The following is a 13613-nucleotide window of genomic DNA, read 5'->3' as shown; positions in this document are numbered from 1 at the left end:
CGTGGACCGCGCCGTGTCCCGCAGGAGGGGAAGGGACGGGGGTTCTGGCCCCGGTGCCCGCGCAGCCGAGTGCCGGGGCTCCCGGGCAGCGCTGCCTCCAGAAACGCCTCTGCTAAAGCAGACGTGAATTAGGAAGATAAATTTTTTTTAGTGAGTGGTGCAGTCTCGTATTCCCTTCCCACAAACAGCATCCTCAAGGAGTCTCACCTGCTCACATAATGCCTTTTTTTTTTTCCCACCGGCATAGCTATGCCTTAGCAGAGTTTTACTCGAGGCAGGTGGGCAGACATTCCCATGATTTAATTGCTTTTTTGTTTTCAAGAGAGAGCTGGAAATTGGGTGGGAAATAAGTTCGTTCCGCCATGATTTGACAAGCTATGTCTGAATGAGGCCAGGCTGGTGGGTCTGCAGGCCCCAGCCCCCGGGTGCAGCAGCGAGCAGTGGGGGGCTGCCCGGGGGTCCCGCAGCGCCGCCTCAGCCCCGAGGCAGGACACCCCGGCTCTGCGGGGGCGAAGGGGGCACGGTGGTGCTGGGTGACACCGTGACCCCGATGCCTGAACGTGGACGGGCTGCCGGGTGCCCCCTCAGTGCTCCTGTGTGTGAATCCCGCTGCTCTCCGCAGCCGTCAGGGACAACTGGGATGGACCCGAACTCCTCGTGTCTCTTCTTCATGTTGCAGAAGAGTAATAAGAAAAACCGTGTTTGCAGGCGCTGTTGCGCGTTGTGATGGGGTAGAAAAGGGCAGTCACTGCTCCCTGTCTGTGCTGGGCACCTTTGCAGCGGTACCGCTGCCCCCCCTCAGCCTCGCTGCCAGCCCGCTGCCATCCTGTGGCTCACTGGAGGAATAACAGCATCCTGCTTACGGCTGGTTTTGTGCAGGATGGGGTACTTATGCGTTACTTCTTGTGATTCATTTGTGCTGTATGTAAGGGACCCAGTTCTACTTTGGCTTGTGTTGCTTTTGTAGCATGGCCTTTTTTTCAGTAGTTTTCTTTCTTCCACCACTAAAGAGTTACTTTATCAAACTGACTTGTAAAGCAGAATATTAAGGCAAAGGCATTCATCTGGCACCAAACAAAACTGAAAAGAACAGAATATTCTGAATAAATCAGATGCACAAAAAGATTATAATGTTCAGTAGCCTACAATCCAATGTACAGGCTTCTTTTGTGGTGCATTCCTGCCTTTATGAAATGTCTCAATTACTTAGATCATTTATTTAATTCCTAATCTTTGAATAGGTTTAAAAAAATATTTGTGGTGACTTTAGATGAAGAAGAAAAGCAATAGTGTTTGAAAGATCTTCCTAAAGTTTCTGAAGACAAGGGCAGTTTCAAATGAGGTTAAGGCAGTAATTAGGGGTTATCTGTTTTCTGTGGAAGAATAAATTGAAGTATCAAGCGTGAGATGCTCAGAAAGGCTGGGATTCACATCAGCATTTGACAGCTTATGTCCCAGTGGAATCAGTGGGACTCTGGGCTTTAAAATGCCTTTGTAAATTGGAGTGAGAATGTCTGTTACTCTAAGGTGCTGAGCATCGGGCTTTTAATGGATTTAAATGGGCTCATCCACATCTTTAAACTGAGTAGTAGATTAGGAGTGGAGCTAGATTCAGAACCGAGGAATTCCTTGTGCCTGAGCTCAGCATCATGGGTCATTTTTTTCTGTCCTTGGGTAGTTTGCCTCTTGAGTACTCACAGGGACTTTGGTGGAAGGTACTTTATAAGTGCAGTCCTTCTTTCAGTGCATGTAAAGTGGCGTGTGCTGGCCTTTAGCTGGTCACTGTGTGTGTGTGAGGCACCCAGTGGCTGAACCAGCAAGGTGGGAGACCTGGTAAGACACCTATTAATTGCTACAGCTGAAGTTTGATGTACTTAGGGGTGCTATTGTGGTGTGTTGTTGTACACTGGCCCAGCTCAGTCACAAGATACAGAAATGCAAGGAGAGGGACTGTAGCCAACTGAGAATAGGTGTGGAAGAAGTAATATCTACATGAGTCTAGGCTGACCTGCCAGTGTTTTTCTCCAAAGATATTGTTCTTGATGATTAGGTTGTCTTGTTTAATTACGACTGATCAAGTATATAATGGGCTATGGTTCCAGGCTGCCTTTGAGAGAGACCAGCAGGTGAATGTGCTTCTGCTCAAGTGATTCTTTGATAGGGAATCTACTATTGGTAGTTCTCTCCAACAGTTCAGTCCTATGAAACTCAACTATGGGCATGCTTGTGGGGAAGAGATCACAAAAGGGGATATGTAACACAGGGAATGGTACCAGTATGTTTCAGACTGAATGGGTGGGATGTTGAATGCTGAAGGAAGACATTTCTTTAGTTGCATGGAGGCCAAGGCTTAGGAGTTTAGCACTGTGGATACTGTGTGAGAGCAGGTAGGGATGCTCAGTGATGTGAAGATTTTTGAAACATTACTTGTGCAGGTTCCCAAAATTTAAAGCCATGAGTCATATCCTCAGAATATTTTGGGATTGGTTCCAACACGTACAAAGTAGAAGCAATCATATTTCATTTTGATTGTTTGGCTCAACTCCAGCCTGCCATGTTATGCTCCAGACTCCATGGCTGGTCATCATTTGCTGCGTGACATTTCACAAGAGAAGTCAGTAAGATTTCGGGCCTTATCTGCATGAAGGGTCTACAACACCCTGCCTTTCCTCCTGCTCTTTATGCTGCTCTATCCCTACCACTCAATTTGACCTCATCTAATCTGAAAACTTCTCTCAGTTCATCCAGTGCAGTCCCAGTGTGCAGGCGAGGCTTGCAGTGGTGTAGGAGAGCGAGGTGGCTGGCCCCATCCCCCTGGATGGTTGGAGCTCTTGGGCAGGTAATTTCCTGGGAACTGCCCAACCCAACTGTGGGACAGGTGTGAAATAAGGAAGGTTGTACTGAGCTATGCAAAAAGTATCTTTTCTGGAGAAGACACATCACTGGCACCATTTTTGTAACCTTCCACATCCCTGTTTGTTACTCTTCCTCCAGTTATCCCCTGTGTTGTATCTCAGTGGAGTGTCTGGAGTGGCTGCGCGGAGCCGTGCAAGACAACGTACCGTGTTCGGAGGAGGCACGTCATCCAGGAGCCCAGGAACGGAGGAGAGGCGTGCCCTCCTCTGGAGGAGAGGGCTGGCTGCGTGGAGTACTGGACATGGCAAGGAACAGAGTGCAAACAGTCCCTGAGTAAGTCCACTGAAAATGTAAGTGTCTGGGTAATCGGGGGGAGGACTCTTGTTTGGGTCAGCAGAGCTGATCTTTCTTTACTGTATTTGAAAAGAGTTGTTTTCCAGACACCAGCATGTTTGCTCTAGGACTGTCTGGTGTAATTGAGAACTGAGCTCTTCACAGAGGGGCTTAGAGATATCCTGGTACAGTGTTTGAAAGCAGTGCCTGCCCTTCGCTGTGATCTGCTGTGTTCAGAAGGGAAACATGACAGGCCTGTTGTGACCTCATTTATATAAGTGTAAGTCTCTGGCAGTTTTGATAGATTTGGTAGATTTATGCCTCTTTAAAACTTCTGTAAGTGGGTTTTGAGCACTTTTTTCCCCCCTTTTTTGTATATGTATTTTTTTATTTGATGAGTCATCTGTAAAGTCATGAAGGAGCAATACTCATCAAAGGCAAGATAGAACTTCTCTGCACTGAAGCAGAGTGCAGATGCAAGAGACCTCCAGCTAGTTTCTGGAGAAAGAAGTCTGATTTCAGCTTGTTCAAATCAGCATTTCATGATATACATTTACTGATTTTTAGAAGAACTACTTGTAGTTTTTGCTGGTATTTTGGAGTCAAAATCTGTCCAGTTTGGATGCTGGCTACGACAGACTTCTTCAAACCCGTTGAGAGTTGGTATTAAGTGAATATTGCCTCCCTGCTCTGTCTTTTGGTTGTGTCTGATAAGTAGGCTTTGTCTGCTCAGGCAAAAATCTGGCAACGGTACAGATACTTTTTTCATTGAAATGTTGGTGGTCATGGATAATATGAAAATACAGAGTTAGAATTGGTTTTTGCTCCTGTTGAAGATAAAACTGTATGACATTAAAGGCCTATCTTTACTGTTTTACAGACATAAACAGCCTTAGTGCAGTATTGCCACTTATGCTATGTACTCTTTCTCTTTGATACACACAGTCCCAGCATTAATAACAACAGGAGGGTTTGGAAAAGCGAGGAAAAAAAGAGCCACGGCTGATGGCAATGAAAGAGCAGGGTAAGTAGGAGGCTTAGGACAGGGGCTCAGTCATACTCCACCTTCAAGGTCTCTCTGCAGTTTGAGGCCCAGATTTTTGCTGATCAGAATTGGTGTTTCCCAGCACTTCACTAGAGCAGGGTGCTGCTCTCCCCCCAGCGACAGCCGTATCTGCAGTGCATCTGCAGGTTGTGGGTTTGCCTTGATGTAAGGCCAGTACAAGACTGAAGTTCAGCTCTTACTTCATGGCATTGCTGCTGTTAAAGGTTGTATAATCAAAAAGCCAAAGGCCATTCACTTCGCTCTTTCCAGTGTGGAATCTGATGCACTTTTTTACATAAATGGGGTAAATTCTCAGGGGGCAGAGTTTGCTGTCATGTTGCATGGGAAGCACATCCCTCTCCCATTTCAGCCCCCCTTGGCTGTAACACTTCTTGTTTTCCCCTGAAGCACTGTTGCACAGCACAGGCAGGATTGTGCAGAAAGCTTTGATGCCTTTTGCCTTCTGAAGACACAGCCGTGTCTGCATGTGCTGCTCTGCCTCTGGGCTGGTGCCTTGTACACCAGGGAGCTTGGCATCAGCCTTCTCAGTCCTCTTTTCCAGCTGGGGTCATTGTTAGCAGCAACACGGTGCCGATGGGGAAGGTTATCTTCCACCTTGTAACTCTCGTATACAGTTTTGCAAGCTGGTTATTCCCCAGGGGTTCTTATTGTCTCTAGAGGTTTGCCTCTTTCTTATTGAGAGCTGCTGTTCCTGTAAATACTGTGTAGAGTTTCTCAGAGCTGCTCTTGCAGCATGAAGCAGCCATGCACTTGTTGATTTGTTTCCCCACAGGCTGTTGTACATGTATTTCCATAGTGCGTGGGTGCATCCATCCACCTCACTTAAGTGTCTGAAGGAAAGAGCATCTCTTCACCCTGAGCTTCCTTGGACTCCTCATTAGTTGAGCCTTCTCCCTGTAAAATTAAAAAATGTGAGCACAGCTGTATTGCACACGTATTTAACCTTGCTCTCTTTCCTTCAGATAAGACAAGGAAGCAAACTGCTCATGTAGTTCAGGGTGCTACTTGAAGGTGTTTGGAAATCTACATGACAACTGATAAAGAACCAGTCTAGACTAGAACCTAATTCTTTGCTGTGTTTGTAGATAATTACTGAACTTCCCCTCCAAACAAGGCCAGTTCTTTTGTGGTTTTCTCTCAGGTTTGGTTAAAATCAGAAGCACAGAAAAGTCTGACCAGGGCAGAAGTGCTGTGTCAATCTGGTAGTCCTCCCACTGAGATAGGACAACCTCATTCTGTTTTAGGAAGGAGATCATCCCAAGGAAAACCTTTACAGACTGAATCTTAGCTCCTGCTGCAAGTTGCTCTACAAAACCCATTATAAGTAACTGTGAGTAGAGGATAGAGAAACTGTGGTTCAGCAAATGGATACCAGACTTGGTATCCAAGGACCTGTTGGGTTTTTTTGGCTTTAGTCAAATGTTTGACCATTCTGTAGCTCTATTTGTAAGAAGACATGCCAGTAATACCCAATGCTTTTTGATATGCTTTTTGATATGTTAGTTGAAAACACCAGCAGAGTAGTTTTATTCCCCATTTAACCTCATCAAAATGCAGGTACACCAAATGTTCTGGATTTTATGACCTTGGATGTGTGTGGGGGTTTTGTTTCTTTGTTTGTTTTCTTAATTATGGTCACCCAGTTTAGTCTGGCTCTTCCAGTCCCATGGAAGGCTCTAATCTGGTTATTGAGCTAACCTACCCGATTATTTGGGTTGCAGGTACTGTGTTGAATTCCAGCTTGTGGCCATCATGCCAGGCTGCTTGCACAGCCACCACTCATACACTCACTGGATGCAGTATCTCAGGGAGGGCCACACCGTCTGTGTGGAGTGTCAGCACCCGGCTTTAGACTCCAGAAGTCTACATTGTTATGGGGATGGCAGTGGAAGCAAAAAGTAAGAGTTTTATCTTTTGATTTCATGTTGAATTATTCACTCTTCTCTGTTGATCTGCTTGTCCCAGTTTCATAGTGCGTTGCATGCAGCTCTCTGGAGCACTTTACATGTATTAATTAGTCTTTGTTGCATATCATGAGTTTTCTTGCAGAGGTTAAATGACCTGGTGAAGCTTACATATTAAACCAGTGTCAGAGCCAGGACTGAAGTGTGGGAGTACCTGTACTTAGTCTGCTAAATCTCATGGACGTTTTAAGTGGCACAGTTGTGAAATTTTTTTGTTTAAAAGACACTCCAGCCATGCTTCTAAGGTTAACAGTCTGTCAGATATCAAATAAAACCAAATCTGTTTCTGAGTTTTCAGCACTGGGGATTTTGTTTCTACAAGTGACCCTTTATGAATATTTCTGGCAAGTGGCGGCTGGTTTAGGGCCTTGGGGTATGTGCTGTCACCTGGGGTTGTGTGGAAGTAATGTTAAATCTTTGCATTTCCAGCATCCTTTTCCTGGAAAGCTGAAGAAGGTTTGGGGTGATTGATGGGGACCACCCAGGTTGTACAAATTGGGCAGACTTCAGCAAAGATGAAGGGAATAGCTTGAAGCTGTGAAACACATCTGTGGCAGAGCTAGCAACAGAGGAGTCCTGGCTTCCAGGCCTCTGCTGTGGTCTCTGGAGGCACAGGTTCTGCACTGCTTTTATCCTGATACTCTTAACCCCGTTGTTAGTTAATTAAAAGCATTCTCAGAAACTGGTTAGCAACCCTGCCTGAAAAAGTAATTGCCTGTCAGTGCTGGGCCAGGGGTATTTTTAAAACTTAGATGAATGTTAGAATAAGCTCATTTGAATTAGAAACTCTGAAGTAGGATTGTCAGGCCTCAAGCGCACAATGTATTGCACTACCAAGACTGCCACTAATGGCCTTTTTAGGCAGGGTTTTTCTCAGACTTCTAATAAGAGGAAGTCACATTAGAGTCTTTTCCTTCCCTGCCTCAGCTTGTTAGGTACAAAGGTTCCAAAAGCTTTCAGATAAAGAAGAAAAAGTCTTTGACTGTTATGGCCAGGAGTACCTCTTACCTGCATTCAACAGGTAAATCATTATGAAAGCTTACAATAATGTTATTTTACTAAAACCCTGCAGCCAGACAGGAACATCAGATTAAGTGAAATAAAAAAGTATATTCAGGAATTCATTTCCTCATTGGGCTGTGAACAGAGGGGGGCATTTTCATTTGCCTGGTCTGGTGAACAGTGCTGTACTTGGGATGGAAGCACAAAGAAAATGGGACTGTGTCCTTCAGGAATGATGATCTGATCATGAGGTGTTGGCAGGCTGACGGCTGGAGAGGGGCAGCGATAATGGACTTGGGGGCAGTGGTGACTTGTTCAGTCAAGTCAGGACTCAGCCCATGTCTCAGCAGATGGTTTAAATCTATCCTAATTGAGCAGAGCCTAGAAATTGTTCCCAGAGTCTTGCTGGAGGTCTGTTAGATGAACTAGTGGGTCTGTTCCATTATAGGCATGTGAGAGTCAACAGGGAAGCCAACTTCTAACACAGTGAGCTTTTACCCCTCCAGTGTTACTGCCTATCATGTCAAATGAAGTCATGTCTGTGGCATCTTCTAGGCAGGTATGAGCTCTCTATGCATGCTCCAAGCTGAGGTACTGTGTGTGTTCACTTGGGTTCATTGCCAAGGGAGTAACATAGGCTTGGAGGACAGGCCAGGCTGGCCTGAGCAGTGGACAAAGCTTTTGTCTACAAAAGGCAATGGAGATGCACTTTAAGCCTCCTTGAACCAGCAGTGCTGGGCAGCTTTGTCAGAGATGAATTTGTGCCTGGCTGGTGGAACATGAGTGATGGGCTGCAGCTTCCTCATCCTGTGTGTGTGTGATGTTTCATACAAATCTTCCAGATAACTCCCACGTATCCCCTAGATAGGTAACCTCCAGGGCATGGTCTGGCATTCTTTATCACTGTTTGACCTTACAGTGGTGGGTCAAGGAGATTGTTGTCTAGGGCTGGGTATCTTGCTTGATTTTCTTGATATCAACATCTCATGTGCAAGTATTTACTATAGGTATTCTTCGTATGAACAGAGCTATCCCCTAATTTGTTTCCAGAAATAATACATCTTTTTTAGCAGGTTGCATGGAGGTAAAAACTGTCTTCTGTGATCTCTGAACAGAAATTGGACTGTTGTTGGGGACAGCCATTGAGCAGGCTGAGGGAAATGTCTGTGAGAAGGATTCTGTGTTCTGTTAGGAGTGGCTGTATCTGGGTGTGCAGTCTTGCAAGGTAGTAGTGCTCTGAGGGGCCACATGGTGTGCTCCTCAGGCTGGCATTCGCTGGCCAAGCATGGAGGGCATAAATGTGATGCTTGTAAAGAAAGGGAGAAGAAGATGGGAAGAGGCACCTGTTGCCCTGAGAAAGAGGATGGTGGGAGGCCAAAGCTAATGCCAGTGCCTAGGATGCAGCCTGTGTCGGGTTTGCCTAGATCTGCTCACAAGTCTCTGGCTGTATACCCAGTTCACCCTCATTTTGAATTTTTGCTGGTGTAACTCTGCCAGGAGACGTGGTCAGTCTGTGGTGACAGGAGGGCGGTGGTTAGGCCGGGTGGGCTGTGCCGTGGTGCGGGGGCTGCGCGGGGAAGTGTGTGCTGCTGCGCCTGGGCCACCCCCGCCTGCTGCGCTGTGCTTCTTGCCCTGGCGCTTCGGCAGCGTGCGCCAGCGTTTAGTTCCCCAAGATATTGTTCCAAGAGTGACTCTCAGGAAGGAAAACATCTGACAGAGTTTAAAATAAACTCAGCAATGCTGGTATATTTTGATGAGTGTTTCCTAATTATCTTCTTGTGTCTAAGTGGAGTCTGGCTTATATATGCTTCAAGTTAGAGAGAGATGCTTGTTATCTGTGCCTTCCACCTGTCTCCCACAATGTAGAAGATGCTAGTTCATTTTAACCCCTGTTATGCAAGCTCTGGAGGTTTCCCAAAGTCCTTGATTTATGGCCAGATCAGTGCCCATCAGGGGAGGATAGCTAGGAAGGTTATGATACAAACATGGCAGAGCATCGAACTAGGAAATTGATCTGTTAATTTTGGATCATCTTCTGAAAGATCTACAAATAAAGCACAGACTTGACATCTGTGAAATTGTTACTCAGCCTGTGTCTAGGAGGATCAGCTGCTCTTCATCATCTGGAGCAAGATGAGGCAGTTGTAGCACATGAATGTCCAGACTGCAGCAGTTTATGCCCATGCTTATGGGGCAGAGGGAGAGAGAGAACAGATCGACTTGATTTATAGCAATATCGGTATTTGCCTTCCCCACCAGCAAGATGAGAGTAAGCAAGTTTAGCTTACGTGTTTAAGGAATAAAGCCTTTTAAAGGTAAAGGAGTTTTCAAGGGTATGGGACTCCTCTGTGTGCATCCTGCTTTATCTGAGATCTTAATCCTCCCTGTGCAGATTCTGGTATTTTGAAATGACCCCAAGTCAAAAGAAAAATACAGTGAGCCTTTTCCAACCATGTGTAATGCATAAAACCCAGCTCTGGAGCATGACATCTCATTAAACCAAGGTTTATCCTTGTGGAGATAGAACAATAATTCCAGTTTCCACAGAACTGTTAAACAAGCAGAAGTTAGGGGTCTTTTGGGCTATTATGTGGGCAGCTCTCTGCACAGGGCAAGAGTTAATCCAGTTGTGGTATTTGTGCTTCTCCACAGGTCAGGGCTGGGACACAATAATGTGAGGAATTCCCTTAAACCACTAAATGCTAAAATCTGGGAAGGGGCACAGCACTATAGCAAAACTTCAGTTTCTGTGGCTATTAGGCCAGCATTGCTTGGGCAGCCACTGATTGCAAAAAATGGCCTGTGGATCTGCTTGCTATATTAACAGGATATTTCTCTGTTCAGTTCTGGTCAATGTATTGATGGACTGCCTAGGAGAAAAGGGGTGGCTGAGTTGGTTGGTTGTTTTTTTGCCCTCTACTTAAGAGGTCTGTGAGTAACCTTGTCCCAGCGCTTGTGGGTCTGGTAGTTCCAGCCAGCTGCCATCCAGAAGCCGTTGTTAGTCTGTAGCTCTTAGCAAGGTGGAAAGTCTTGGGCAAGTGTTCCACTAACATGGTTATCCAGACGCTTGTGTCCCTGCACCTGCTCAGGCAGACGCGGGCTGTGAATTGTGTGATAGGTGCTTATTCAGCATCTTGATGGCTATGGGTGGCAACAGAGTTCTGCCTGCTGAGAGGGAGCATGGCGTTACAAAGAAAAATCGAGAAAGAGGTGTTTTGCCCACTTTACAACCTGTCAGGTGTTTCAATACAGGAGTTATGGGGATGTTGGTGTGCTTTGTGAGTTGTTGCATGCAATGCTGGGTACCTCGAGGGAATGTTTCTGTGAATCCTTTTGGACTTAACATCTACAGTATATGTTGCTCTGGGTTTTTCCAGCCCAGTATTCATGACTGATTTTGGCTTTATTTCACACTGTTATAATCCTATGGGGGGGTCACTGTGGTTGCTTCTTTACAGAGGAAAGGCAGTATTGGTTCCATGGAGGGAAAACGAAAATTAGCAAACTAAATGGGATTTACTGGGTGATTTAAGCCCTTGTTGTACAAGTGGCTGTCCTGCAGAGGAGGTGCAGCACATTAACTTTCTCCCTCTTATGATTGTGTTTCAGCAATCAGCTGTTGCACTGGCAGGCGGTAGGAAATCCTCGGTGCAAGGGAACCTGGAAGAGAATTCGCCAGCTGGACACTTGCTCCTGTCCTTCTGTTCACAGCTTCTTGTTCATCTAACCTGCTGACAGTCCCAGCAAGCGAGTGCTGTGTTGGCTTGTCTGGCACCAATGTGCAGCAGCAGTAGGAGCCACAACCATGACTTCTCTGTGTCAGAGGCCATGCCACTTACTTTCAAGAGATTGCTGTCCGTACTGAAGTATCCTGAATCCTCTCTGTCTCTGTCTACTCCTTGATTCCCAAAGAAATCAGGCTGGCTGTGAAGTGCCAATCTCTTTTCTGCCCATCCATCCCTGAGGAAGGCCTGTCTGACCCTGATGACTTCTTGAAAATTCCCCCTTTCTTGAGAGGAATGAGAATTCACCAAATAAGAAATTGGACAACAAAGGCCATAGGAACCCAGGTTTAATTATTATTTTCCTAAAGTCTCAATGATCAACAACACAAAATAATCTAACTCAAGTGCCTTCTTTTCATTGCAGTGGCACTTCTTTGTGGATGCTTTCTGCTTGTGCTTATATATATCTTTTCCCTTTGTTTTCACCCTCCCTGGTCTCGTCATTTCATATTGATCCTCAGTCTTACAGACTCAATCTCGTGCTGCTGAGATAATGGCAAAACTTAGAAATGAGCCTGTTCAAATCTGTGAGAATAGAAGGTACCAGGGATAAATGGGCCCCTGGACTTCAGGTTTCAAGGAGCATCTCCGAGTTGCCCCAGAACACAGTGGAGTACTGGGGCTCTAAATAGAAAGTCATCCCAGCTGTACCAGGAGGACTAGTTATAGCCTTGTGTTTTCGACTGGAAAATATTTGAAATATTTTCTTTATATCTGCTGATTTATATTCATACTTTTCAATAAATGAAAATAAAGGACATAGAGACATTCTCCTAGTGTGTATCTATTCGATTAATCTGTGTGTGCCATCTTTTTAGCGCCTGAACCTGCTTAATTTGTTCCAGCCAATCTTGCTGCTGACTCTTCTGCTTCAGCAGGGAAGACTGGTGGAAAAGTTGCTGCTGTCCAGTTCCAGAACTACTCGGGATTTACAGGTGAAAGTCCAGCTACCACAATGCAGAAGTGGATGTGATATTTCTTATAATATACACATACTTCTGAATCTGCTTAAACAAAATTACAGAATGGACTTGTGCTTCATGGCAGAGCACTGCAGTGGTAAACATCTAGGTAACTAAATTTGTCCAAACTCAGGTGAGTGCTTGCAGGTGACTCCAGAAGAGAATTTTAATACTCAAGTCTGACTAGTCTAGATTTGGATCATGAAACCTATCTAGTGACCATGTTGAGAGTCTTTCACGGAAACGTTAAAGGGCACTGTGTACACGTGCTTGAGAAGCTTAGAGGTGGGTGCAGTACGGCCATGAGAGGTCTGAAAGCATCTGATGCCTCTTGGCCAGTACAGTAGGGATTTGAAAGCAAGGCTCTGCTTTTCATTGTATATTACAAGCTGTCTCTGTGGATTTATGACTCACAGTGGGGTGATCTCATCCCAGAGTAGCAAGATTTTAAGAATAAAAAGGCTTGTGCTTCGCTGCCTGACATAATCTCTAACTAACTTGTGGCCTGCTCAGGAGGACTTGCTAGTTTGTAAGCAGAGGGATGCAATCTTCAGAGAGATGGCTTGGGAGTAAATAAGTACATACTTTTGGAATTTGCAGTTGAGGAATCTTTATCAGGCTGGAAGCCAGTTTCATTTTCTTGGTGGAGATAGGTAATCATAGTGGTATTTAGTCACTGGAAGGTTTCCTTTGTCCTGCAGAATCCCCGTATTGGGCCACAGGACTGTAAAGAGGTGACTGGTTATTTCAGGAGCAGAATGGAGCCAGCTATTGGAAACATCTTTCATTTTCAAAAATCTACCCAAACTTTGACAGCATGAAACCCTGCTCTTACCAGATGCTTTCAGACTTGAGTACTGAATCTATAAATGGTGCTGGTTTTGCTTAATAATGCTTAAAAAGCTGAGTCTTCAACAAGTTGCATTCATCCCAGTGCCCTGTGATGTCAGAGCCAGTTGAGTAGGAAAAGGCTGTATTTCAAAGTTGTCAAGTGGGAAAAGCTTCTATTGCAATCAATGAAACAATGTAGTACCTTAAAGCACCTTAGTTGCGATCCCTTTAATTTACTGAATACTTAAGTGTTAGCTGTACCATATTTGTGTGTAAGACTTCTATTAAATTGTCATAGTACTTGCTGTCAAATATTTAGTCCTGACGTTAATCTGTTTGGTTCTGAACTTTTCAGGATAGAAGACTACCTTCCTGTTTCAGTGTCTTGAGAATAAGTGAGCCTTAAGAGAAGTTACTTTGATAGTAGTTTGTCTTATTCTGGTGGAAACTGGCCAGTTTTTATATAAATTTGACGTGCAGGAAGTTTGCAGAATTGGTCTCTTAAGTGAGTGAAGGTCGCTGTGGAGGTCGCTGTGTAGAGTGGACAAGTTTGAGAATAGGCTGCTCAGAAATAGTATCCTGGGTCAGATCACTACAGAGTCTGGGCTTGATTATATTTTTTGGAGGCTCACAGTAAGTTTGTTAAATGCATTTCAGGTTGACCAAAACTGCTTGTGAATTCATGCCACATTTGATGGTTAGTCTCATAGAAAGCAGGGGATTTAGAAGTGGTGAAATGATTTTATACTTCCTAAATGAAGTGTTTTGATCTTTGATTTTGGAATTTTATTTCAAGATTGAAGCAATCTTGAGT

General features: G+C 44.9%; 1 protein-coding gene across 4 annotated transcripts in view; it reads left to right on the top strand.

The window, feature by feature from the left end:
• LOC113487526 (somatomedin-B and thrombospondin type-1 domain-containing protein-like) overlaps positions 1 to 11777 on the top strand; it is a 41722-nt gene extending 29945 nt beyond the window's left edge. For all 4 annotated transcript variants that reach the window (XM_026862178.1, XM_026862177.1, XM_026862176.1 and 1 more), the window contains exons 2-5: positions 2995 to 3189; positions 4135 to 4213; positions 5977 to 6153; positions 10831 to 11777. In XM_026862178.1, coding sequence (XP_026717979.1) covers positions 2995 to 3189; positions 4135 to 4213; positions 5977 to 6153; positions 10831 to 10948 — 569 coding nt within the window. In that variant the 3' untranslated portion in view covers positions 10949 to 11777. The remainder of the gene's footprint in view (positions 1 to 2994; positions 3190 to 4134; positions 4214 to 5976; positions 6154 to 10830) is intronic.
• The last annotated feature ends 1836 nt before the right edge of the window (positions 11778 to 13613 follow it).

This window comes from Athene cunicularia (assembly GCF_003259725.1).
Source record: "Athene cunicularia isolate RWA chromosome 20 unlocalized genomic scaffold, athCun1 chr20_part1, whole genome shotgun sequence".
NCBI classification, from domain to species: domain Eukaryota; kingdom Metazoa; phylum Chordata; class Aves; order Strigiformes; family Strigidae; genus Athene; species Athene cunicularia.
Note: the sequence above shows the minus strand (reverse complement) of the source record. Positions and strands in the feature narration are given on the sequence as shown.